This window comes from Rhopilema esculentum, chromosome 2, assembly GCF_057945365.1.
Source record: "Rhopilema esculentum isolate cy_ngs chromosome 2, ASM5794536v1, whole genome shotgun sequence".
NCBI lineage: Eukaryota > Metazoa > Cnidaria > Scyphozoa > Rhizostomeae > Rhizostomatidae > Rhopilema > Rhopilema esculentum.
This window is the reverse complement of record NC_142816.1, coordinates 4,484,247-4,506,954: the sequence shown is the minus strand read 5'-3', so window position 1 is coordinate 4,506,954 and position 22,708 is coordinate 4,484,247. Positions and strand designations below refer to the sequence as shown.

The 22,708-nt window shown below is 36.6% G+C and overlaps 3 protein-coding genes and 1 long non-coding RNA gene across 5 annotated transcripts in view; 2 read left to right on the top strand and 2 right to left on the bottom strand.

Annotated features, from left to right (window-relative positions):
- Positions 1 to 795: 795 nt before the first annotated feature.
- Positions 796 to 2,657, bottom strand: LOC135695481 (DNA-directed RNA polymerase I subunit RPA43). The gene is made up of 2 exons (XM_065214587.2): positions 2,029 to 2,657; positions 796 to 1,166 (listed from the first exon to the last, which is right to left on the bottom strand). The coding sequence occupies exons 1-2, from the start codon at positions 2,628 to 2,630 to the stop codon at positions 833 to 835; spliced, it is 936 nt and encodes a 311-aa protein (XP_065070659.1). The 5' UTR covers positions 2,631 to 2,657; the 3' UTR covers positions 796 to 832.
- Positions 2,658 to 3,969: 1,312 nt separating this feature from the next.
- On the top strand, positions 3,970 to 15,639 carry LOC135695477 (uncharacterized). The gene is made up of 9 exons (XM_065214582.2): positions 3,970 to 5,455; positions 6,748 to 6,835; positions 7,985 to 8,098; positions 8,222 to 8,335; positions 8,436 to 8,549; positions 8,804 to 8,917; positions 10,184 to 10,275; positions 10,839 to 11,134; positions 13,601 to 15,639. Exons 1-9 carry the CDS (start codon positions 5,084 to 5,086, stop codon positions 13,941 to 13,943), a joined length of 1,647 nt encoding a protein of 548 aa, XP_065070654.2. The 5' UTR covers positions 3,970 to 5,083; the 3' UTR covers positions 13,944 to 15,639.
- LOC148960570 (uncharacterized) overlaps positions 15,347 to 22,708 on the bottom strand; it is a 37,873-nt gene continuing 30,511 nt past the window's right edge. Inside the window, exons 2-3 of the long non-coding RNA XR_016143946.1 lie at positions 18,477 to 18,523; positions 15,347 to 15,397 (exon numbers count right to left, since the gene is read on the bottom strand). This is a non-coding gene — a long non-coding RNA (uncharacterized LOC148960570). The remainder of the gene's footprint in view (positions 15,398 to 18,476; positions 18,524 to 22,708) is intronic.
- On the top strand, positions 19,052 to 22,669 carry LOC135695483 (mitochondrial inner membrane protease subunit 1). 2 transcript variants are annotated; one of them, XM_065214590.2, is made up of 6 exons: positions 19,052 to 19,203; positions 20,187 to 20,284; positions 20,809 to 20,878; positions 21,209 to 21,271; positions 21,587 to 21,697; positions 22,404 to 22,669. In XM_065214590.2, the coding sequence occupies exons 1-6, from the start codon at positions 19,099 to 19,101 to the stop codon at positions 22,434 to 22,436; spliced, it is 480 nt and encodes a 159-aa protein (XP_065070662.1). In that variant the 5' UTR covers positions 19,052 to 19,098; the 3' UTR covers positions 22,437 to 22,669. The 2 variants fall into 2 exon arrangements, with proteins under 2 accessions (XP_065070662.1, XP_065070661.1); XM_065214589.2 differs by having other exon boundaries at positions 20,797 to 20,878.

The window sequence follows — 22,708 nt, the reverse complement described above, 5'->3', positions numbered from 1 at the left end:
ATAATAGACTCTTGATATGTTCCCCATTTAACAGGAATAATTCTCAGTGATTTTCCAATTATAAATGCTATGTAAAGCCCATTGTCAATATGAATGGTTAACTACCCAGACATGATGGCTTTAACTGGTCAAAATTGCGATATAGAGACAAGAAAAGCAGTATCTATGTTAGATTTTACTAGCCCTAGGAACATTAAGTATTATCAGTCTGTGATGCCTATAACTAAACAGTTTCAAGATTTTCAACTAAACAGCAAAGGTTTTTCTATTCTCTTGGGCCACATAAAATTCAATGACAATTTTTATGCACAAATTTGTGCCAATAGACTGTACCAAATATTTAATGCCTGAAGCTGAAAACCCACTCCGGAAAATGATCCCCAGGTCAGATCAGATTTTGTGTTGTGTACACGCTTTGGATGCAAAATTGGTCACATGACTGATCTGCGACGGATCGAAACAGATCAAAAAAAAGTTTAAATCATTTCAATTTTTTTGAACTGTTCTGATACAGTAGTTTTTTTCTTTTGAACAAAATCGAATTACAACCTTTTACACAATAGCCCTTGCATCATGAGGCAAGGATCCCGTGGAGAAAAATGTCATCGTGCATTCTAATCTGAAATGATCTGCGGATCGAACAGAACTGATCAGAACAACACGATCTGATCTGATTCTTGGATCATTTTCCAGACTGGGTTTTTGGCTAAACTCTCTGCATTTGAGAACTTAAAATACAAATCTTCCAAAGATCAATTTTATTATGCAGATAAAACTTGAAAGATACACAACATATGATAAAAACTTATATATAATACTTAAAATCCAAAATTTACTTTTTCTTCTTTTTAGATACAACATGTTTATTGTTGTCAATTCCATATTCTGTTTCATTTTCAGTTTTTATACTTTGGGTAACCTCTGAATGTCTCCGTTTGTTCTCACGGTTTTTATCTTTCCTTTTCTTCTTTTTATTAGAAATATTTTCATCTGTGACCAAATTATCTTGGGATTCAATTTCATTGTGATTTGAAAATGAAGTACCAACACCCCCGTTCAGAGAAATATCCTCCTTACATGATTCGTTTGCATTATGTGAAAGACTATCTGTTTTGGTAAATGAATCATATTCTTCTTTGATCTCCACTTCCTTGTTGTCAGGATTTCTAAAACAAAAACCAGTTGCTAAGTTTGATTGGTTTCAATATTCAAAAGACAAAGGTACTTGCCACTATAATATGAAGTTAAAGAACCCATAATGTGATAATGTGTTCACCCATATTAACACAAGCCTGGAAAAACTAAGCAGTCACAAATTATGTGTGGAACATTATGGCAAAAGGAGGAAGGGCTAAAAAAGTTTCTCAGGGAAAGAAAGTAAAAGTGAAGGGAAGGAAATTTACAGTGACAGACACCTAGGGGGCAAGGGTGTGGCTGCCCCCTTATATTTTGGAGGACAATCATCTTTTGTTCTGAAACAATGGGTAAATGGGATACCATCTTATCAAAACAATAGGCTTGCCCCCTAATATTTGACCAAGTGTTCGCTCCTAGAAATTTGTGTGTTTAAAATGTTCTCTGTTTATGCTTCTTCATTTAGATGTATGCCAAAAGAAAGTTAAATGAAACAACAGGATGTTCCTACATATAAAGTTTTTATAGCCCTGTCCCCATTTTTCCTGGTTTATTGCTTGATGTTTCACTTAAAACAGGTGTTGGCTTCTATGCAATCTCCATTCAGAAAATAAACTGACAATTTTGCCTTTCTGCAAATTTACTCCCTTTAGCCATCTTCACCTGGTATCATTCATTTGTTGATATTTGCAAGCAAAATTTTACTTCAGATGTAAACGTTAACAAAGGAAACAAATACCTTTTCCTTTAGGAGTTCTTATTACCAAGCAAGGTTCAACCGTATTCAATAAAATTGTCACACCTTGTCATGATAGGCCTTGTCCCTATGAATCGTGATCTCATGTTTATCACAACCCAATGAAAAAAGGAATCTTAAAGGTTAACTTTTCTTACTTTATATGTTGTATGTCTTCCTGATCAATTTTCCCTTTGATTGACAACAGATCATTATGAACATCAAATCGCGTGATTCTAAATATGAACTCTGAGCCGACATCAATATTTGAAATCTTTTTAATGATTCTGTTGCCTTGCTTTGCTACGTCAATCTTTAGTTTATGAACGGATCCATTAAAGCAGCCATGAACCAGACAGCCATAATGTCCATGACCCACCCTGTTAACAACTCCCTTCAGCTTGGCTCCGACTCGAGGCCTAAACACGATATACTTTACTTTCACAGTAAAATGAATCAATGGAGTTTCATCGTTTATGCAACCACTAGTCTCAAGGCACTGCACTTGTTTATAGCAAACGACAATGCCGTCGAGCTCATCTGAGTACTTCAAAATATCGGCATCCAGATATTCTCGAATCCCAACATCCAACTGTCCGATATATCGCGGAGCTAAGCTGATTTGTCTTTGCTGTTCGACCTCTACAAGGCATGAATTTCCAGAATTTATAAAATCGATAGCCTTTGAGTACGACAAACATGGAAAACCCAACTTATTCACAGTATTAGGTTTTCTCATCCATGCTTTCTGGTCCGCCATGATATAAATTTGGTTGACGAGGTCGAGGCAGCATTGATGACCTCGTTTCAAGCAGTTGTGAAATTTATGCTGATCGTTTTTTACACCAAGAAAATCCTCGCAATACAATAACTCGATCCAAATACCTGTTTTATGTAGGATTTAGAAGGAAATGCAATATTTCATTATGCTGTTTTCTGGCAGGAGTGCAAGTTTTCGTGTCCCCAGGGAAAACTTCTCAAACAAAATTGAATACTTCAAATGAACTTATAAAAACTCAATGGGATTGTATTCAAAATCTCCTTTAAATATTGGTCTGAAAAACGAGGAGGTTTTTCCATGTTCGTAAATGTTCAAACTTGTCGGCTAAGTAAGGATGCCTCTCACTTCCTTGGCAAATGGGGCCTGAGTACCTTGGAATTCCTATCTCTATGCCCTGAACACATACTTAAAGGACAAGTGACACACTTTTCACCCTATCTTATCTTTTCATTAACTTATAGATCATCTTTTAGAAGTAAGTTTTTCCTGGTTTAGAACTAAAAATTCTAATCAGGGGGCGCAGGGGGCGCGATTTTGCTTTTTATCACGTGACCCTATGACGTACATTGTGATAACTCAGAATTTTCCTGTAATTGATAGAGAGTTTACGAAACACGACGCGACAGGTCCAGACGAACTGTATTCGTTTACAAGCGTGTTGTAAACGTTAATATTGCACTCTATACCAGTAGCAGCAATAATAAATTATCACAATCTACGTCAGGGTGTCACGTGATTCATTTCCCGCCATAATTTCAAATGGGTTTTTAAGTGGGAAAATGAAATCAGAAAGGAAAAATATTTCAACAACACTCTCATACAGCATTTTATTTTAAGTTAAAGGAAAAAAAAATTGGCGCCAAAAGCGTGTCACTTGTCCTTTAAAGATTTCACTGCATAAGCCTGGTTTCCACTTGGTCTTTTGGTTCGTTTGAGTCGTCAGAGTCGTTCTAGAAAGACACGAACGACCCAAAGAACACATTGGTTTCCACTTGGTCGTTTCAGTCTTTTGAGTCGTTTTAGCATTTGATAAACAACAACTGATGTTGCAAAGCCAACTATTTCTACCTCTGGTGACTTTGTACAGACGACGATGTTAGATCACTAAATTTCAATGCAATAGCTTGCTATGATTTAATATTTTTGCATTTATTTTTAAACTCTTTTCAGTAATTGTTATAATGGCACTCGTATTTTTGAACTTCTTCCATAAAGCTTGCTGTGAAATATTCAGTTATCTTGTTCTTGTTCTAATCAAACACGCGGTTACAAGAAAATCTCCTATTCTTGAAGAAAAAGGATACCGCCACTGAGCGTGGGTTGTTTGAGTCGTTTGAGTCGTTTGAGTCGTTTGAGTCGTTTGTCGGTTTCCACTTGCAAAAATCATTCATGCGTGGGTATTTTGGGTCGCGGAGATTGGGATTTTTTCTATCTCTGCGACAACTGTCGTTTGAGTCTTTCGGGTCTTTTGGGTTGTTGGCAGGTATGTTTCCACTGAGTCTTTTCAGTCGTTTGGGTATTTTCCAACGACCCAAACGACCCAAACGACCAAGTGGGAACCAGGCTTTACCCTCTAGCAATTAATGAAAAATTACGAACAATCCCGTCTCAAAAGCTTTGAAAAAATCAAGTAGCAGCCTAGACCTTGCACACAGACGCACCCATAAAAATACATAAATGGAAAAAGGAGAAGAAGTGTACAACTTTAATCACTTTTGCTAACTTTATTTTGCGCATTGGAAGACAGGTATCAGATAATATATGCAACCTTTTGTAACTGAACCGAAATGAATTCGAAATTGAACGTAGCTGGTGGTGGTTGGGAGGCGATACGGGGGTTAGACGAAATCGTTAGCAGCAGGATAAAGAATCGCTATGAACAACAGTTGATACTATGCCACCAGGAATATAGTCGTAAGATTTTAAATCCACTGAACCCCCCGTCGCTACATCGCTGCATGCTACAAAATAAGACATCCCGACTAGATCAACCAGGTAAAGAAAAACGACAAATTCAGTCGGCATCCTTATAAAGGAATTAATTTCATCTTTGAGTAATACCAGCCCATTTAAGTGCAAAATACTTATTGAATCGAAAAAAATAATTTCAGTATTCGGATTAAGGCATTCATTGCTTCAAAACTGGCGCCCCACAGCGAGCGCCTACTCTTGTCCGAATATCAATTCATGGTAACATTAGAATTCAGAGAAACCCAAATTTTTCCTGTTACTATGAATGATTATTTACAATCAATCGGATAAGTACCAACAGGTTTTGAAACGAAGTGCACTGCGAATAGGTGTGAGCTCAAGCAATGCAAGACACGAGAATTCTGATTTACTGGCTTTGCAGAAGTATGAGAACTGGCTGATGCTCCTTGCTCTTTTCCCACCTATATTGGAGAAAATATAAATATTTCGAATGCTTGACCATGCTGCAATTTAAAGCTGTTTGTTTACAAGCAGCTTTTCTTGGCCTTGTATTGTATAGCCGTATAGTTGTAATAACAGCTACAGGCAAGATATTCCGATCATCATGCAGGCGCGACGTTCTTATGAACGCAACCGCACGTGACAAAAAGCTAACAGGCACTCTGCAGAATATCATAGCAAATATACATGTTGCAAGATCATCATTGTGTGTAAAGAAGTGCATAGAGGCAAGCAAGTGCATGACAATCAATTATAAGAAGTACAGTCAGCAGCAGGAGAAGAACTGCGAGCTGTTGGATATTTCAAGAGGAAATAACAGCGTTGCACTGACACCTGATGTTGGCTGGATATATTTTGAGCCAGTGTCGCAGGTATGTTCTTATTACGATTTCACTGTTTATAATTCGAAATAATTACATGACATGGTGACATTCATACACAGGCGTGGAAGCAGGGACACCTGTCTCTCCCTACTTTCAGAAACAGACATAAAGTACCTATCAGCTGCTCAAGGAGATTCCCCATTTTTGCCTACATGTGGCCCCTACTTTTAAATGCTTCCTGAGTCTTTGCGTTTATGGAACCTGTTGAGCTGCTGCTTAGATTTTCCAAGCTTTATAAAAGTAAAGACATTAATGGAATTTTGAGAACGCATAAACAAAGCTTTAGTAATTTATTTTCTCCATCCAGTAAAACAGCAATTCTTATTTTTGATATGTGGGAAATATCGTTTTAACAGAGACAGAGGTGCTTGACAATTTTGGCAACATCAGCTGCCGAGATTTTTGCTAGAGAAACAAGTAAACATAAATATGTATCCAAAAATGAAATACTCAATTTAAACTGCATTGAGAATGGAAAGAAATAGGTGGACGATGTAAAGGGTGTCATTCCCTACCCAATCTCCAAATTTCAGCTTCCTAGCAATTTGATACCATCTCTTGGAAACTCAAAACAACTTTTAGATAAATCCAAATTCAATGATTCCAACTTAGTATAGAACATCTGTGCCAAATTACAGCTTTATATAATTTTTGTCCGGGTTAGACTGTTTTTATGTCATATTTAATTACACTATATCTACTGAGAGAGCCCCTCCTTTAAGGAATTCCCCACATACAGCTTCATATGTTCTCTTTCCTAGTTTGAGTTTTGGTGCTTATCGTTTGTTTTATACCTGTATGATCGTATTTGATGCATTCTATATTAAAACTTGTATGTTGTGTGAATTCTAAAATTAAACTGAAAATGAGACTGAAATTTTGTTACAGCAGCAAGACACTGGTTTAGATTTTTAACAATGGCAAAATATCTGAATGCGTTAAGTGAATATTTTTGAATAGTTTGGCCGTCTTACAAGTGTTAATTGCAGAATAAGCTGCATTTAACGGTAAGCCGTATACTTTTATCAGAAAAAGAAAAAATACGTAGAAGGCCTATTTGACAATGCTAACTACGGAGTAGGCTCTCCAACAGTTTCCAAATACCGATATTTGCTCCTCTACAGTGCCATATTGAAAAATTTGAATGCTTTGAAATACTATTTATTAATATAACACACATAGTAATGCGAAATTACTTGCTAAAAACGTCACGTGATAGTTGCTTAGCAATATGAATCAAAATTCAGCTGGCCATTTGAAGTTTTATCTATTTTTCATAGGTCTCTGCACGGTGTCAGCAAGTGGTATGCAATTCAGGTTTTAAATGCATGGCAACGTGTTCAAACAAAGTTGGCTATGAATGCATAGGTCAGTTGTCTCTAAACAAAAATGTATTCAACTTCTTTACTGGGGAACATTGTTAACTGGCCAAGAGGCGGTGTTACTGAGGGAGGGGGGAGACAAACCAAAACTTATTAGACCACGCCACTATTACAGTATAAAACACCCTTTTATCGACATGGAATGTCCATGTCACATTTTTGGTTAGAATTTCCATGTTTGAAATGTCCATTTCACAAGAGAACGTTTTCTCATCAAACGTAGACGAAAAACGGAATCGATCCAGCCGAGAATCGCTGGCTAGATATCTTGGAAATTTTGGTATAATGTGATGTGTTTATTTGTACTTTCTACTGATTTCATTCAAAGTAAAAATAGGTCAGCACTGAAATAAGTAAAAAAGGACATAAAATTTATCATATCAGTGTGGCAGTAACAAAACTTGTTAAATTTATTCATCGTAAATAAATTGATGCTAAAATCAAACAAAAAGGATCTTCTAGACGAAAATACAATCCTTATTGAAAAAATTAAAGCATAAAACAATTCGAAACCATTTCTAATGCTATGTATTAGTGTGCTTAGGAAAATAAACTTAGTTCAAAATTTAATCTTGTTGGCGAAAAATAGTTACCCCTTTTGCGTTTCTTTGATTACTTTTCCCCATAGAACACTCTACCCTGGGTACCAGCGCCATAAAACATTGAGCGAGGAAATAGAAGACAGGAGAGGTGAAGCTGAGAAGCGTCTATCTCAGCTAGATGATCCTTCTCTTGGTCTTCCATTTCCGCACTTGAAATTTTGTGGCTCTGAAGCCCAGGGTAGGAGCACCCTGGATATACAGTAGACAACTTTGTAACAACTATCACTAATTGCATGCGACGGGGAGAAGCACATTACCAGACAAGTAAGAAAAGACCTAGCTGTAAATATTTTTACAGGCACCGCGGAGCGTTGAGAAAAGTGGGGCGGGGTCTAAAAAAGTGAGGGGGGGGCTAAAACCGTATAAAAAGAGGCTTCTGTGGTAGTTCGATACTTAATATTTGGCATTTTTTGCTAAAGCCAACCAGCCCCCCCCCCCACCCCCCTTCTGCACCGCGGTGCCTGTTTTAGCTATTGATTTGTATAGAATAATTCTTTGGTCATTTGCTTTGAGTTCCATCTTAACTGTTTTAGATATAAATGAATGTGCAAGCAATCCATGTCAAAATAACGGAACTTGCGCTGATAAAGTCAACGAGTTCTCCTGCACATGTATTGCAGGATATGAAGGAACACAGTGCCAAACAAGTAAGAAATTGTAAAACAATTGTATAATATCTATTTTTTCTATCTATTTCCAACTCTTCAATGATGTGTTCTTATAAAAATCGCCTTGGTCGATTGCGCTGAATTCGTTTTTAATCTTTTTAGATATAAATGAATGTGCAAGCAGTCCATGTCAAAATGGCGGCACATGCGTTGATGGCATCAACCAGTACACTTGCACTTGCGCAGCAGGATACGAAGGAACACTGTGTCAGACAAGTAAGAGATGCTCAATTGTAGAATATTTATCTCTCTCAAAATATCTACTTTTAAAAATAACCTTGACTATCTTTAATTATTACTGTGGTATTCATTTTAGATACAAATGAATGTGCAAGCAGTCCATGTCAAAATGGCGGCACATGCGTTGATGGAGTCAATAAGTACACTTGCACTTGTCCAGCAGGATATGGAGGAGCACTGTGCCAGACAAGTAAGAAATGGTTTATTGTGAATTTTTTTTATAAATGTTTCATCAAATTTAAATCAGCCACAATGCCTGCCAAAGTTACTTGGAACACGCAGCAATTAGCGTTGTAACTTTATACTTTTCTACTCTTCACACGAATGCTTCTACCTGTGCACACCTTCTGCCTAAGACAATGTCGATATTTTAGACAAAAATTCAGGCTTTATACACCTAATTGCCTTGCTTAATAGCGATGATTACCTTATCATTCCTTCTAGATATAAATGAATGTGCAAGCAGTCCATGTCAAAATGGTGGAACATGTGTTGATGGAGTCAACAAATACACTTGCACTTGCACAACAGGATACGGAGGAACCCAGTGTCAATCAAGTATGGCATTCTTTATGATATGAAATTTTTATTTCCATAGGCTCCCGCCCTTTAATTCAATCACCTGGCTGTGTCAGTAAATATGATGTTACACCACCCTGGGTGCCAGAGCCTCAGAGAGTCAACGGATGAAGAGCGGGGGAAAAGAACTGCGAAGGAGACTCTCTGAGGCTCTGGCACCCACCCAGGGTAATTCTACATCTAACCTTCTCGTTAGTGATGCTTCAATCGCTTTCATTTTCTTTAAAATTATTGCCTCTCTTTTGTTCATTCTAGTTTTTACTTTAAGGCCTTGACTGCACCCAGAATACGATTTTTCTCGTTTTTCCGCATAGACATCTCGCCTTGTTTACTTATTAATGATTTGACTGTTTAAATTCTTCACTCTGCCTTCATCTTATTAAAACCGTAGCATAACCCTAGCATTTAAAGACTCATTGCTATAAATAGGCCTTTGCGAGCGTGGCGACGGTCCAAACAATGGCAGTAATTGATTTTAGACAGTCTAAAAATGCATTATGGGATGCTTACGTAGCGCAATGGCTCATTGTTAGCACTGAGTCTTTAATTCACATCTATTCAATCAACAAGATTTTTATCAAGATGACAGCAACGTCAGAAGAAATTTACGTTTCTTTATATATCTTGAGCCTAGTCCAAAGTTTCTTAAATTTTTTGGCATCCTTTTACTAGTTTCGTATAAACCAAATTCTTGTCAATAAAAAACGTGTACTTATCTATCTATGCATTCGTTAGATTGAGATAAAATCAGATAAAGCTTATTTTATTCGATGCATGCCAAGCTAGTTCGTCTTGAAGACAGTATCCGAAAAGTACTTTTACATTTTTGAAATTTCTGATGATGAATGTCACAGGGGCTTTGAACAAGAAGGCGAAAACATTTACAAATGGTCTCTCTGAGTAGCTTGTTAGCAACCTAATTGACTATAATTGGAATGAGCGATTGATAACAGGGACAATTGTAAACAAATATGAATCCTTCTCCCTTACCCCATTGTAAACAAATATGAACAAATGATGTTCTGTAAAATGCTTGCTACCTGTCTTCAATTTGCCCTTGACCCCCCCCCCCCCTCCCCCTCCTCACTTTCAAACTTGCGCCAGAGCCTACTGGCTAACGGTATTTAATTGGCTCAATGAGGGTACCCAAAAGGCCCTCTGATTCCCGAATTCCCATCACGTTTTAGCCCGATTCCCCGAAAGCATATTGGGTACGCTCGGTAATCTGAATGTCAAATTTTTCAGCAATTGGAAGCAGCTGCAGGGCATTGTACCTTCAAGGATACACAGCTGATGGTGTTTACTTGTTACAAGGTGCTTCTGGTTCAACATTTAATGTGAGTTCCTTTCTCAATATAGTTACAAGATACTTGCAGTTGGGGCTTCAGCCTCAAAAGTGTGTGGAAAGAAATAAAAATCTTCAGGCTCCACGATTTGCTTTTTTTACTGTCTCATAACCTTTTTGTCAATAGGGGACTATCATTTCACTAAAAGGAATAGTTAAGGTTAACAATAGCGAGCACCAATGAAAAATTATTGATTTAACTATGGCAGTATCACAATCATGAAAAAAACAGGAACTATACTAAAAGTATTTCGTCAAAAAATACCATTCGCCTGCCACTATCACTATGACATTATATACTATGACATAATTAGAAAATCAATCCTACCGAGAGAGGGGTCTATCTCCCCTTTCACCCTGGCGCTGCCATTGGCACCGTGATTTTATGTTTAATAGTAGGTGGACATGGAAGGGTAATTACCACAAACTAAACCATTCAAGGAGAGAAAAATATTCCTCTTTTGCCTGTATTCTAAAGACTGCAGATCTCACTAATAATTTGTCATTTGAAAGACATCTATTTTGTTAGATGCTGAAAAAGCAATTTTTTCATAGGCTTACTGTCATATGACTGACGGTGGTTGGACGTTGATAGCAAGGTTTTCGAACGCGGATGCAAAGAATTGGATGCAAAGTAGTGGTTCATTTTGGTACGACCAAGGAGAATTTGGATCAACAACATCACCATCGACGAATGCTGACATGATAAATAGGGCATTTTTCGAAATTGCTGGAAACGATATCAAACTGTCGCGGAGTGATGTCTCTGCCCATTCTTTCCTGCTATACGCCGGGGGATGTTTCTCTTCAGCGACCTTTCGTGGCACGATAACGTCATATGGCAATTTCAGGTACAGATTCCTTCGAAAGCTTCAATTACTAAAGTTTCATATCAGATTGAAATTACAAATAATAACTTTGAACTGGGCTACATCTTTTGACAGAAATGAGGCGGAATTGTAAGTTCCCAGCCCCTGATCATTTTCATCTCAAGCTCCGACACTGCTTGACTCCCCCCGAATATTTTTAACAAAACAGCTCCCCCCCCCGTTTATTCAGCCCCCGAAAATAATTTAGATCTCAGAGTGCGTAAAAATTTACTTGAAAAACAAACGTCACCTCTATTTCAGGCAGGGCCGCCGAGAGTGGGACTAGCGGGGCTGCCTCAAGGCCTCTAGTTCTAGGAGACCTTCTAAAGTAATTTAAGAAGTGAATGAAAAAAATGTGTCAAAAGCTTGCCGAAAAATAGAAATACGTTTTAGATGATTGCAAGAAAACAACCGCAAGAAATATTGTGAAATGCATTAAAAGCTAATACACCGTAAATTCTCGAATTGCCTCCACCCTCCCAACCAAACCCCCCCCCCCAACCGAAAAAGCTCTCCTCGAATAAGCCCCCACTGCTACCGTAAGTCCTCTAATTCGCCCTCCTCGATTTGTTTATTTTTGCCATCTGAGGTTGCATTTCGCGTTTTATTGAATTAACACAAAAATTCATATTTTTGGTTATTATTAATTAAATATTGATAAAGAAATTCCTATTAAAATATATGAAGTCTGTATTCTTAAATGCCTACTTTGATTTTATAACCCCCTCGAATAAGACCTCCCTAAAATAACCCCCTATCCAAAAATATTCGAGAATTTACGGTAAGGGTGTGAACAGAAAATTTTTCCTCGTCTTTAAAATCTTGCCCCAGAGCCTCTGAAACCTCTCTGCGGTCTCGGTACAGTGGATAACTAAAGTTTAAAGCAACGCAGGGGCGTCGTGGTCGAGGTTCAAGGGGGCCGTGGCCCCATCTGCTTCCAAAATTTGATAGATTTTCGGAAAAATTACCGTTTTGTCCAAAAATTCTCAAACTTGTGGATTAAAGGAGAAGTGAAACGAACCTTTTAGCGACATAAATTACTTGAACTAAAATACTTATCGTATTTTCGAGAAGCAATTCACTTTTGTAAAGAAAATGCTAGATTTCCACAAAAACAGAATTATTTCTCAGGATTTACCGATTTCTACCATAGAGTGATTTGCTGCTCGGCTTTCGTCAGTAAAGTTTCACCAGTCAATCTTCAAGGGCCAAATTTTGTTATAGAAATTTGCAATTTTGATCATAAATTATGTCACATACTTGGTTATGAATAATGTATTTGATATTGAAGACCGGGACAGTACCAATTTTTTGCCTATGCAGAATTGAAAATTTTGTCCCAGATTTGAAAATTTAGTTTATAGTCATTTTGAAAATAAAATTTTATTATTAAAATTTGCTCCAAACAGGCCCGTCGGAACCGGGCTGGGGGGCTTAGGTCCCTCCAATAATTGCCAAACTGAAGTATATTTCTTTTAAAACAGTCTTTTGAGTGAGAAGGAATACAATGCTCAGCTCGGCTAACTTAAAGCATTAAGATTATGAAAAAATTTCTTCTTCGGCAGCAACCGTGGTGCCCAGCCTTGTCCTAATCTACCGATATAAAGGGTAGCAATATGCCAGATACTTTCACAGTAGTGAGTATGAGAGAAACCACATAGACAAGTGCATTTGGAATATCTTTCGAGCTAAGGCAAAGGTTATGTGTTTGTCTCTCCCCCCCCCCCCCTACAATAACATGAAATGCTTCTTTTTGATTAAAACAAATCAAAAAGTTTTGTCGATAAACTTTTCTTTCTGGCCCCCTCTATAATTCATTAGCCACGACGCCCCTGAAGCTAGGATACCTGCGCTAGATTTCTGTGGGTATTTTAAAGTATCTATAGCATATTTTGTTTGGGACTTTGGCAATGTAAAATTTTCTTTTGAAGAGGCAAACTGGAGAAAGATCTCTCTCTCTCTCTCTTCAAGTACCATGTCCGGCGAGGACGTTGGCGATCATGGTTCTCCACAGCTTCCTATCCCTTGTTCTTCTCATCAGTTCTTGTTCTGACACCTTTGCTCTCTCCCTCTCAGGCAGTTGGGCTGCCATCCATTTGCTTAGACTACCTGAGTAGGTCAGCCGTTGTCTTCCTCTGCTCCTTTTACCCTCGATTCTTCCCGTTAGTGTCAAGTTCTCAAGACTTTCTTTTCTCATTATGTGCCCAAAAAACTCCAACTGTCTCTTCCTGATTAATCTCATCAAGCTTCTTTCCTTTTCTGCTCTGCGTAACATTTCTTCATTCGTAATGTGATCTGTCCAGGATATTCGGAGCATTCGCCTTAGGAACCACATATCTACTGCCTCCAGTCTTCCTTCCATCTGACAAGAGATTGTCCAACACTCACTGCCATACGTAATGATAGAGAAAGATACATATGCTAAAAGTCTGTCTTATGTTCCAATAGGAACAATGTGCGATGGCTTCCTACCAATGATGGCTGTAAAGGAAGCTGCACAATTCATAGCTATGGAAGCGTGTCTGGAGTTGGCGGATTTTCACAGTACAGTTGCAGTGGTGACCTCAAACCAAGCAATACATTAGGCTTTTGGTGTCATTATAGCAGCGGTGATGGAGCAGTGATTATGATTGGTGGTGGTGGCAGTTCATGTGGACGGGCAGATCACGGTGTTGGTGTAACAGAGGCGAATGATCCAATATTTGGAAGTCTATCAGAGACTCACGATTTCGGAAATGATGGAGGTGGTTCGCAAACAACTGCCTATGCCTTAAATCTTTGGATTCGATGAACTAAATCAATTGTAGATAATTCATGTTATAGATCGCACAATATGATCAGGAACAGACCCTTCAATTGTATTTGGGGCTAGGATAATGAATTACAAGGAACCTCGCAAAAACTCCTTCATGGAAAATGTTAGGACGAAAGCAGACATTTTGGAAACGCTTGAAAACATTTAACATGGATATGCTAATAAATTTTGTACAAATAAAATACTCACTAGTAATTGATTAACACACGTAGGGTATTCAGAGGGCCCATCTCCCCTTAATAAAGATTCCGATTGGCAGCTCACTGATGTGCTCTTGTTCCTAGATTTGCTCCCCTTTGAAGTGTTTTGACTAAGCTGGTGTTACTGGTTTTATAATGATTTTTTACAAACCAAAGGACAAGGCGCTCATTCGTTATACTTTCAAATTGGTGGCGCGGGCCCTGCTCCCGAGTGATATCATTGTTGTATTTTCAACTAGATTAGGTGGTTTGTGCAAGTATAAATGTAGAATACTCTCAAAGTACATGAAAAGCTTTGGGAGAAAAACAAAAATTGAAGAAGAATTGTTCTTATTTACTCTTTGCGCGCCTAGAATCTATTTGCGTGCCTAGAATTTCCTCTATGATGCGCTTCAGTTACACTTTGCAAGCGGACCACTCTTAGGCTGCGTTTACACGATACCGGATTGCTTTTCATATCGGATCAGTTTCAGCTTTCCGATATGAAAGCATACCGTTTAGACTGCGTTTACACGATACCGGATTGATATTCATACCGTGTTCATCCTGTTTACACGACAACGCTCCGCTTTTCACTGTGCAGCATTCTTCTTTTGTTTCGATTTTTAGCGATGTGAAATCCTGGTGATTTCGTTAGTCTACTGAGAAGAGGAAGGTCTCGGGAAAAAATTAGCACTTTAGCTCAGAATATGAGTGCTGGCCAGTGGCATAGAAGAAGAAAATGTATGCAGTGGGGGGAGGCAGAAGTCGAATTGCAGCCTGAATCAGTAAATGCATATGCCAGTGCAACTTGGCCAGTGAATGCTTTTTCGAGGGAAGGGATTGAAAAGATTTAATTTCGAATGATGACAAGATGAAATAGTTTTTGGCTAACGTTACCCGAAGGGTAAAGATGTAGAATCCGTTGATGAGAACTTTCCTTGAGGTTCCGGAGTGAAAGCGTATCGGATTCACCTGTTTACACGAGATGGAATGTGGTACGGGACGTATCGAATCACTTTTCATACCACTTTCACAGCGGTATGTTCCGCAAAAGTGGTACGGGACGTACCGGATTAATGCGGGCTCGTGTAAACGGGACCCCTATCCGATATGAAAGTAATCCAATTCGTGAGTAATCCGGTATCGTGTAAACGCAGCCTTAAATTTACTATTTAAACAATACTGTTGTCCTACCTTTTACTGCACAACATTGATAGTAGCTGCATGTCTGGCTAGTGAGCAATTCATCTGAAAGAGATAAGAGTATTGATTTTGCTTTTGATCATTTAAATGGAGAGTATCACCCAAAGAGTCTTTAGAATGCTTGATATGCCAAAAGGTACCTACACAAAGAGGGTCTCTTCCCTACAAATAACAAGGGGCATTTATATTAACTAGAAATTTATAAAGACGGACGATTGACATTTGATGACAGGAATAAAAATTCGTTGATTATTGATATGGATAACTGAAAAATTCATCCACAGATACCATGGCTTCTTATTGCATGCTCTTCAAATTTAATTTGAAACAAACATGCACCTACATGTTTACTGTGTTACTTAACATGCCACAAAGTAAATTTAATTGGCTGGTCCTTCCTGAAATGCCAAGTTGATTTTCGAATTATGTTCTGTTTTTGCCCATATTACGCTCCCTGGTAAGTTTTTCCACATTGACACAATGCGATTTGAAAAAAATTTCCGAAGTTTATTTTATTGAGGTTTAGTTGAATTTTAAATGAATGGCCTCTTGTATCATTTTCTAGGCTACTCAGAAATAAGAAACGTGGGAGAATGGTATCATACTTTCAAGTAATCTTGTAGGCTTTTATTATGTCCCCACTTGCCCTGTCATACCATTGTGTGGTAAGATCGAATCCAAGCAATCTCCGTAAGTACATCTTCTCTGTACATTCTCTAGCCCTAAATTTGTCACTGAAAATGGGGATTCTAGTTTGAACTAGCATATTGTAGCTTTGAATGGCAAAGGACATATCTAATATTATTTATTTCATTTTTATTTCATTTAATCATACTTATACATGACAAGATATCCGCTTAGTAAAAAGAAAATTTATGATATGCAAAAAGAAAAACTATTGCAATAAAAATTTGTTAAGGTCACTCAAAGATTGAAAATATAAATTGTCTGATCTTCCATGGATTCATGTCGAGCTGATTTCTGTTAGCTTAAAGGTGAAATATTAGTTCTTTATCAAATAATACGATGGAATCGATATCCTTAATGGATTTTGGGATTTTATTCCAAGCAGTAGGACCAGTGTACAAATACCACTTTTGCAGGGCCTCCGACAAAGGAGGAGGGGGCGGGGGGCCATGGCCCCACCAATTTTTTGCAAGACAATAGAGCTTTTCAAAACAATAGAGCTGCGAAACATTGCAAAAGAGAAATCTTTTGTTATGAGTGTTAAAATCTTCCTTGCCCCCCCCCCAAATTTCTAACCTGCGTCGTTGGTTTTGCACATTCTTGCGCATTTATATGCTATTCTAGTGTTGTTAAATGATAAACCCAATTTTTCTCTCTTTCTAACGGATTTGAGAAGCTTGGTTCCATTCTTTTGACAGGTAAAATTCTGAAAGAGACTTTGAAAAAATTATCCATAGTGGTTCAACTAAAAACTCCTTTAATTCACAATACCGCCTTTGATGAATTGCATTAGGACCTGAAGATTTGTTTACTTATGTTTTGCCCAACTTTTTAATTAGCTTTCATTGGTTATGACCAGCCCTAAAAGCTAATGAACAAATTTGATATCTGCTATTGAAGGTAATGTTTCGTTATTCGTCACAACTGGAAAACACTGATAAAGAAAGTCTTGCACCTTCATTACAAGTTTTTCATCAACATTACAAATCTTGAGATCTTTGACCCCTGCTTTAACCTAGATCTTCGAGTTAACAAACAGCCAAAATATTTGGAGCTCTTCTTTGCTGAATTCGCTAGTTTTTTTACAAAACAATTTTGCACTTTCCTGGTCATGTATCTTACATAGCTACGTTTCCTACAAAATGGTTGATGACTTTCGCCAAGTTTGGTTGCAAGAAACCTTTTCCATAGCTTATAACTCATCTTAACTCTCTTGATCTAGTTTTCATTGTGTGATGTTTCTCTTTGCTTTTAGTAAAAGTAAAAGTTCTTTGAAAGAGACATTCATCTTTGTTTTAGTTGGTTGGACGACTTCTGCATTGACAACCCTCTATAAAGATTTATTGTTCCTATCAGCTTTTTTGAGTCGGTAAAAAGTTTTGAACATTTTTCATACACAAAAGAGAATCTTTAACACAAATGCTAGTAAGCTGGGTGCAATTATAGGTGTGCTCAAAAGTGTTTTTCGCTTGAAACAACCTAAAATGCCTTAATTTACGTCCCCTACATCATTTGAGATTTTTTAGATGAATTTCAATGAATTCAAAAAATCTATGCAAAAATACTTTAAATATCACTTTTTGAATATTTTTGTCTCAAAAGAACTTTAAATGTATGAATTTATTTATGTCACAGGCATCATTTCAGTTGTTTTTGAAGAATTTAGGCCATATTGTGAGTAAAAGAGCCAAATAATTTTCAAAAAATCTGTGAATTAAAATATGAAAGAACTTCAAAAACTGCCAATTTTTTAAAAAAATAAACTGATCTAAAGCAACCTTAATATTTCAATTTACGTTCCTGACATCATTTAATGTGTCTTGGATAAATTTCAGGCTTATATTTTCAATGAAAGATCCTAGTCATTTAAAAAAAACTGTGACCCTGGATATGCAGAAAGACTGCAGTAACAATGAAACTTTGGAATCAAATTTACCTCAAAACAACCTAAATACCTTAATTTATGTTCCCGGCGTCATTTCAGGTGTTTTGGTAAATTTTGGCTCAAATTCTTTAATAAAAAATCCAAGTCATTTTTCAAAAAAATTGTGTCTTCAGATATCCAAATAAACTTAGCAATCTGCCAATTTTCAAAATAAGTTTTTTCGAAAAGCTACAATGCCTTATTTTACATTCACGATAAAATTGCATTGAAATTTAGGGTCATAATTTTAGGATAAAAATATCTGTCATTTTTCAAAAAATCTTTCAAAAAATCTGTGACTCCGGAGATGCAAAGAACTCTAAAAATCCAAGATTTTCTTGCTTGAAACAACTTTATATAACTTACTTTATGTTCCTGATATCAAGCCCATTTTGTGAGAAGAAAATCAAAGACATTTTTAAAACTCTGATCTCATATATTTAAAAAATTAAAAATCCTCAACTTACACACAAAAATATTTTCTGTTAAAAAACCTTAAAATGTAAAAAATACCTTTTTGTCAGTATTTGAAGACATCTTGGTGAGGGTCCTAGTGACATCTGAAAGAAATATTAAGATGAAATTGAAAAAAACATTATAACAAACTTTTGAAGCACTAAACAAAATGTCAGAAAAAAGAACGATTCTTCTAAAACCAACCTGAAATGCCCTTATTTGCATTCACTACACAATTCGAGATGCGTTTGATGAATTCACCCTCATATTTTGACAGAAAGATCCAAATAATTTTTCACAAATTCTGTGCCCCCTGAATATGCAAAAACTTCAAAAACTGTCAATTTTCGAAAAAAATTATTTGATCAAAAGCAATCCAAATAACTTAATATCGTTCCTCGTATCATTTTAGGTGTCTTGGATGAATTTCAGGCTCACATTTTGAGAAAAAGATCTAGGGCATTTTTCAAAAATTTTCTGCGCCCGCGCCACCGATTTTAAAGTGGGGGCCCAAAAAGGGGGGTTACCTATTTAATACCTAAAAGGGGAATTTGATAACTATAGTTAGCAAAAAGAGTGGGGACCATGGCCCCCGGCCCCCCTGTGGCGCGGGCCCTGGTTATGATAACAGCCTCGCAATGAAACCGAGAAGTCAATATTGCTACTTGAGGTATAAGGAATGACAGCTCCTTTCTGGAAACGTTTTCTCTTAAAGACAGGTTTTGCCATAAATATTGGGTGTTTTGTACACTGTGTCACCGAATATGTTGCAGAATTCACAATGGTGAGACAATTTTCAGCTTTCCTCGGTCGGGGCAGTCACACAACAACAAAGAAGTGTTGTGTAACAGTGTGTATTTCTGCGCAGCATGTATTTCAATGTATTTAAAGTGAATATGAAACTAATTTTCTTATTGAAGTATAAAAATGAATTAAATGCAAAGCAAATGGGTACAAGACAAAGTTACCAGTTATTAACAAATTATATGAATGGTATAAAGGGGAAAAGAAGAGGCAGCTTTAAGAAAATATTTTGACTGTGCCAACAGCCCCGCACCTCAGGCACGGGTGCGCAAACACTGCCCAAAAGTCCCAGGTGCGCCAGAACTATCATTTTTCTAGATTTAATTTGCATAAGAATACGCTATCACCTTTTGCATCAAATCAGGTGAAATTAGGTTGAAGGTTTCTTTCAAAAGAAAACCTCTAATTTTTATGGAAAATTATTTTTATGGAATAATGTAATGTGTTTTTCTGAATCAAGAATATATTATTCTTGATAACTTGTTGTATATGATGTTGGTGAACAGATTTAACTAAGTCAAAGAAGAAATGAAAGAAGAGGGAGAGATTGCATTAACAGATTCATACACAAACCTGAGGAGTTTCAGCTAAAGCAGGTCATATAGTTTAAAGATGTTTAACTTATAAAATGATTGGAGCAGCAAGTGCTGTAAAATTTGCAAAAGTAATTACTCTTTTAGAGTTTTCTTTGACAGAAACATTGGATGTGTGTAAGTTCCATCAGTAAGACCCCAAATTAAAAACATACATTGTATAGACATTGTATCAAGAAATGTATAGACAGATTAAGGTATCATTCGGCAAGAAGTGCCTTTGAAAAACATAACACAGTTTTAGTTCTGTCAAATGAAACTTCCATGAAAGTTTTTGTTAATCATGCATTGATTAATAATATAATGTTGAAGGTTTATAAATAAAATCTCTATAAATAAATAAAATATATAAAATTATATTCTTTTACAGTGTGTTGGGCCTTCAATGGAACCTACTTTGAACACATCTTCAAATGGAGATGTTGTTGTCACAGAACATGTAACAACAAGATATAGATATCTAAAAAGGTATTTTGTTTTTTTCCGACTAATAGGGGAGCAGTGAACAAGTCTCCTAGTAATTTTCAGGCAAGCTAATTGTAAATAAATAAGAACAGAAACGACGGAAAAACTGATTTCAAGGAGAGCAATTTGCTTTTTAGGGCAATTTAAGCAAGCAATCTGTAGCCCCCCTCCATCATTTGAGGAGGGCCTAGAGGGGAACAGAGCTATGGCTCCTCGTATGGCCAGGCCTGCCTACTGTCCCAGTGACTATCCATTGTTTTATAAAAAAGGCTATTGTCCTCATCCTTTTATAAACAGAGTATTGCCCATGCAGCAATTTCTCTTTCGAATCAGTTATGATTAATCGCATACCAAAGATGAGAATCTCTTCTCTGGCATTGCTGCTGCTAATTTCAGATGTTGATTACTGAATATATGTGCTGCCATCAGATCATGGCTTCCCTGGATTCAGAATTTGTGTATGCTTTGCTCCTTTGTCCTTCACAAGAATATCTTGAGAGATTTAGGCTGATAAGTGATTTTTTCAGGGGAGACATTGTCATTGCAAAATGTCCATCAAATCCAAATACAATGATATGTAAAAGAATTGCTGCTATGGTATGATGCAATTAAGCATTTTTTTATTTTGATATTTTTCCTAACATGTTTATTAAAACAATGAAATCATCAACCAGACATATATGAAAGTTTTAGATACAAAAATGACAAATAGTAAAATTGAAGACTACCAATTTTAGTTTGCTAAAAAGTCTTATTATTGTTGGACAACAATAGGAATGAGAACAATAGGACTACAAACCCCTACTATATCAGTGGAAGGGGGCCAAAAATTGTTATTATTATTTGCTATTGCTGATAAATTTAGATTCTATGAACAAAAATCATAAAATCAAGCATCTATGAATGAATAGTAAATTTTAAATTTAGGGAGGTGACATGGTTGAGAAGCCAAATGGATTGAATTCAGGATCTGAAGACAGTCACATTAAGGTTTGCTACAAATTGCACTTTTTAACATTTAGTAGCCTGTAATAGCAACTGACACTTTGAAAGAAATTAAAGAATAGCACTATGGAACCTTTTTTTATCAAAAACATAAATGCATTTTGTAGAATATAGAATATAATATAAATGCATATAGACATCAACAAAGTTTTGTATTGTATTGCTTCCTATAATACCATACAAAAATGACTTTTTTCATTTTTGTATGGTTCGAGGTTTATGGATTTGAGATTCATTTGCTGTGTAAATTTGATGCAAATTGCCAAAAAATTATTTTCCTTGCCTATTGGCTGTTGGCAGATACCCAAAGGTCATCTATGGTTACTTGGTGACAATTCAGGGAATTCTACAGATTCAAGAATATATGGCCCAGTTCCATATGGTCTTGTCAGGGGACGCGTTTGCTTCAAGGTAAATATATTTCAACTGTACATGAATGACATAATTGGCTAAAGTCAATACCATTATTTAATAAACTTGAATAAGTACATTAACTTTTTCTGATATTTTTTTGCATCTATTTCACACAGTTTGGGAATTTTTTAATCTTTTCAACACCATCCTTTTCGCAGGTATGATTTGACAGCATCAATCAAACTAGTTTCAGATAGCAAAAACAATAATTGTTTGGCATGCAAAATAAGGAGGTTCTAATAAATTTGGCTACAACATATTAAGTATCAAGGGAGCCAGTGCAAATCTTGAAGTGTAGGGGGAGGGGGGTGTTGTAATGTGAAACATAAAGAAAAAATTCTTCCCAAGAAAAAACATAAAGCTTCCCAAGCTCCCTAGCTCTGCTGCCCTTGAGTATGTAATTTGAACCTTATGGTGGTTGCAGTCCTCCTTTCTGCCTTGTTCCTGGAACTTTGTTCAACTACTCCCCATTTTCCTAGTGCAACCTGTTTTTTACTTTTCTGTTAAGGAGTTTGCAGAATATTCTCATTATAGGATTTCACCCCATATATAAATAAGGATTATTATTTTGTTGTCTTTCAACAGTTATGTAAAGATCATAAGGAACCTATGAGTGTATCCATTTTAGAACTTGCTGTTCATCAAGTACATTTCTTGAGAAAATTAATAATAATTTATATGTATTCTATTTTTTATGCTGCAGGTGTGGCCATTGAGTGAATTTGGTCGAATGTAAACCTTGTGCAAGTGGCCTAGACGAGAGTGAAGAAGGACACCTGTCTCGTATTTCTCAATAATTGTGAACTCTATACAGAATCTCTCAATACATTTAATTGTACCTTTAATCACTGAGAGCTCCAAGCAAACAAATAGCGGCATAATATTTTTGTGGTGTTGTTGATAAAGCATTTTAGAGTTAATATATGCTTTTCATGTATATAAAGATGAATTAGGTGTAGACATTCTGAAGTCCTGTGACAGTCATTGTTGTAGTTTCTACAACTTGTC